Source organism: Lampris incognitus, chromosome 2 (assembly GCF_029633865.1).
Source record: "Lampris incognitus isolate fLamInc1 chromosome 2, fLamInc1.hap2, whole genome shotgun sequence".
Taxonomy (NCBI): domain Eukaryota; kingdom Metazoa; phylum Chordata; class Actinopteri; order Lampriformes; family Lampridae; genus Lampris; species Lampris incognitus.
In genome coordinates, this window is record NC_079212.1 from 12780604 (window position 1) to 12784466 (window position 3863).

The 3863-nt window shown below is 53.8% G+C and overlaps 1 protein-coding gene across 1 annotated transcript; it reads right to left on the minus strand.

The window, feature by feature from the left end:
- Positions 1 to 839: 839 nt before the first annotated feature.
- On the minus strand, positions 840 to 3446 carry mafba (MAF bZIP transcription factor Ba). Its single transcript, XM_056273768.1, has one exon. The coding sequence runs from the start codon at positions 2889 to 2891 to the stop codon at positions 1614 to 1616; it is 1278 nt and encodes a 425-aa protein (XP_056129743.1). The 5' UTR covers positions 2892 to 3446; the 3' UTR covers positions 840 to 1613.
- Between the last annotated feature and the right edge of the window lie 417 nt (positions 3447 to 3863).

Consider the following 3863-nt stretch of genomic DNA (forward strand, 5'->3'; position numbering starts at 1 on the left):
GTTCGTGGCCAAATGCTTGCGTCCTCCTCAGCCTTACGCACGCGCACGCACGCACGCACACACACACGCACACACACACAAAAGGAGAGATGCATATCATGTGCAGAGATTGCTGTAAAATAACAACCTGTAGTATATATAGTATGTCTTCCTGGAGGGAGGTTTGCACAAAATTCAAAATGAAAACATAAAAAAAAAATCATTATCCAAAAAAAAAAAAAGTGCACTTGACACACAAAGTTTGTTGTTTTTAAATGCAACTGGATAAAAAAAATGCCCATATCTCTCAATCAATACCCAAGTGAAAATATAAAGGAAAAAAAAACCACACACACTCACACACACACTCGCACGCACACACACAACACACACACGCACACACACACGCACACAACACACACACGCACACACAACACAAAGAAAGAAAGAAGTTCAAACCAGCCTCCTCGATCTCGGTGTGCAGTTTTACGGTTGCATAATATTTACAAGCCTAAAGAAACCCACACCAATACGATGCTACTGCACCGCCAGTCCTGCTGCTGTTCTGTCCCCGTTGCATTTCTCTCTAAACACCCTCCGCCCACCCTCGCCCACCCCCCCACAAACTATGGAGAAGCGCAGATCAACGACATGCTCTTAATATACACGAGAAGGTGAAGGTACAAAATAGAAATTATTACCGTACATGTCCAGCATGCAGGATTAATATTTTAATGCAGATTTTTGTTTCAATATATATTCGAATAGGCTATAACCAAGCAGGCAGTAAAATCAATGCGATGTTGCATAAAATGCCCCCCTCCTCCTCCTCCTCCTCCTCCTCCTCCTCCCCTCCCCTCCACTCCACTCCACTCCCCGTTGAAGGGGTTAGTAGACAGAAAGTTTGCATAACGTGGAGTCTTGGGTGGGTGGGGTGGTGGGGGGGTGTTTTTTTTTAGTTGTTGTGTGGAGGTTGTCTACACGGGCCCACTTGTCGAATGACGGAAAGTGAGTCTGGTAGCAACGCAGGTCTGCGTTGCGAGCTGCAGGCTACCAGGGTCCGGCCTGCAAAACACTTGTTTCACAACAATGTCGTCGGGTTTTTGTTTTTTTTTGTGGAGAAGAGCATCGCCGGACAACTGCCTCGACGCCATCCCACACTACTTAGGGAGATTATTACAAAGCTGTAGCCTACGAGGAGGGGGGGGGAGAGGAAGGAGGGGTGGGGGGGGTGTTCATCAGCCAGTCCTCTTCCTCGAAGAAGAAAAAAGTCTCTTCACTACAAAGCAACTAGTCTACAGAGATGCTGCGTCTGGTGAACCTCTCTACACCGCTCCTCGGTATCTCAGCTGGCGCGCGGATGGAGAGATGGTTATATAGGAGAATAGTATTCGATGGATTACTCTTCTAATAGGAATAATTGTTACCGTTATTAGTATAATCATAAACAGTATGGGAGGAGGGCGGGGGTGGTGGGTTGGGGTGGGGTGGTGGGGGTCTCTTTGATTATTAACGTTTTGTTCATCAGCATCAGTGGTTGGAGAGAGAGGGGTGGTGGTGGTGGGGGGGGGGGGTGGTGGTGGTGGTGGGTGGGTGGGGGGGGGGAGAGAGTCACGAGAAAAGGCCGTCTCAACTCACATGAAGAACTCGGGTGATGACGGGTTGTCGCTGGTGGAGCCAGCCTCGCGGAACCCGTTACTGGCCCCCGTGCCCGTCAGTTTCTCGCACTTGAGTTTGTAGGCGTCCCTCTCTCGCACCAGCCGGTTGATCTCCGCCTTCAGCTGCTCCACCTGGTTAATCAGCTGGGTCTTCTCGTTCTCCAGCACGTGCTTCTGCTGCACCCGCTTGAAGCGGCAGGACTGCGCGTAGCCGCGGTTCTTCAGGGTTCTCCGCTTCTGCTTGAGGCGGATCACCTCGTCCTTCGTGAAGCCCCGCAGGTGTCTGTTGAGCTCTCTCACCGACATGGACACCAGCTGGTCGTCGGAGAAGCGGTCCTCGACGCTCAGTCCTCCCCCGCCGGAGCTGTGGTGGGCCGACTGACTCAGGTGGCTGTGCGGATGGTGGTGGTGGTGGTGGTGGTGGTGGTGGCGGTGGTGCAGCGACTGGTGAGAATCGGGGGAGACCGGGGACGGGCTGTCCGGATCCTGGTTGTGTTGGTGATGGTGATGCTGGCTGTGTTGATGGTTGTGTCCTCCCGGGTGACCCGGTAATTCTTCCGGGTGGTGTGGGAGGCCTCCGGCATACGGGTGGTGGTGCTGCTGCTGCTGCTGCTGCTGTTGCTGTTGCTGCTGCTGCTGCTGCTGCTGTGCGTGCCCGTGATGGCTGTGGTGGTGATGCGGGCCCCTGTAACCCTCGAAGGCGCCTTGCTGCTGAAGCTGTTGCATATGAGGAGGCGGGGGGTGGCCGTGAGCCGTTGCTCCAATCAGGGCCTCCACCGCGTCCTCCGGGGTCAGGCTGAGCGTCTGCGGGTCTATTTGCTGGTGGTAGCCGCCGTTGGGCATCCAGTAGAGCTCCTCCAGGTGGTTCTTCTGCTCCGTGGGGCTGAAGCTGGGCGAGGAGGGCACCGAGCTGCAGGGTGTGCTGATGGGGGTGGAGGACACGGAGCCTTGCGGCTGAAGACGGTTACACTGGCGCACCCCGTTGCGCTCCAGCCCGGCTAGACCTTCCTTCTTCACGTCAAACTTCATCAGGTCGAAATCGTTGACGTATTCCAGGGCCAGGGGGCTGTTGGGGAGCTCCGGGCCCATAGTCAGCTCTGTGCTCATGTCGTCGCGACTCTTCTGCAGATACGCGAAGGTGTTAGCGAGCGTCGCAAAAACCGACTTGTTCACCAGCGTCTCGTCTCGCCTCTCTTGTCTCATGCAATAGTTGTTTGGACTCCTCCGCCGCTGTGCACGAGCTCGCTGTAGCATGAAACACCGCGTGATGGATGAAGGAGGAAAAAAATTAAGAAAAGTGTAAGGGGAGAGAGGAGGGGAGGAGGGAGGGGGGGGGAACTTTCAGACTACTGCTCTGCAAACGACATCGGAATTTTCGTCGGTTAACCTACTTCTGCTGGGATCTGGCACACAGACCAGGACAGGAGGTAGCGGGCGATGCGACTCAGTGCAAGAAAAAAAAAAGAAAAAAAAAAGAAAAAAGAAGTAGAATCTCAGTCCCTTCAGCAGAAATGTAGTCGCCGGAATAACATAAAAAAAAAGAAGGAATACCGGGTATAGTCGTTGAAGCGGGCACCAGTCCTCGTATCAACCTCTTCAATGTTAAGTCCCCCTTTCTTTTTTGTTCTTTTCGCCAGGAAAACAATATGGAGGCAATTCAGTAGAGTTACAGGGCGTCTGATTTTTTTTTTTTTTGTTTTCGCTGAGAAGCAGCTTTCCAGCTCTGCACCGCAGAGATTTAAGGCTTGCCTCCCCGACTCCTAACTCACTCCCGGGTATCCAGCAGACTGCACTCGCTGCTAGCCAAGGCTTTATCCTTATAGTGCGCTGTGACGTCGCGCCGAAAGGCTGGATCCACCGCGCGATGCTCTCCAATGGGATCTGCGCTGAAACGAGAGGGGGGGGAGGGGAGGGGGGAGTGGGGGGGGGCGCTCTTGACAGCTACAGACAGTCAGCTGACTCCCCTAAAAGCAGGGGAGGGAGCGAGAGAGAGGGAGAGAGAGAGGGAGAGATGCCTTCACTCTTCTTAAACGCACCGTTATTTCGTTCGAAAGTCGTGTTGTTGTTTTGTAAAGCCACGCACGGGTCCAGACGGGTCCCCGACTCGTTCGGACCGGGAACGTCCCCGAAAACATCGGCCGGACACGATGCGGATCCGCTTCACGCTCGGCGAGAACGCGGTGAAAGTTGGCTACGTTATGTAAAAGGCTCTTCCCCGGTCCGCAC

Excerpts from the sequence above, each read along its gene's own strand:
- mafba (XM_056273768.1), bottom strand. The coding sequence starts at position 2,891 with ATGCTACAGCGAGCTCGTGCACAGCGGCGGAGGAGTCCAAACAACTAT.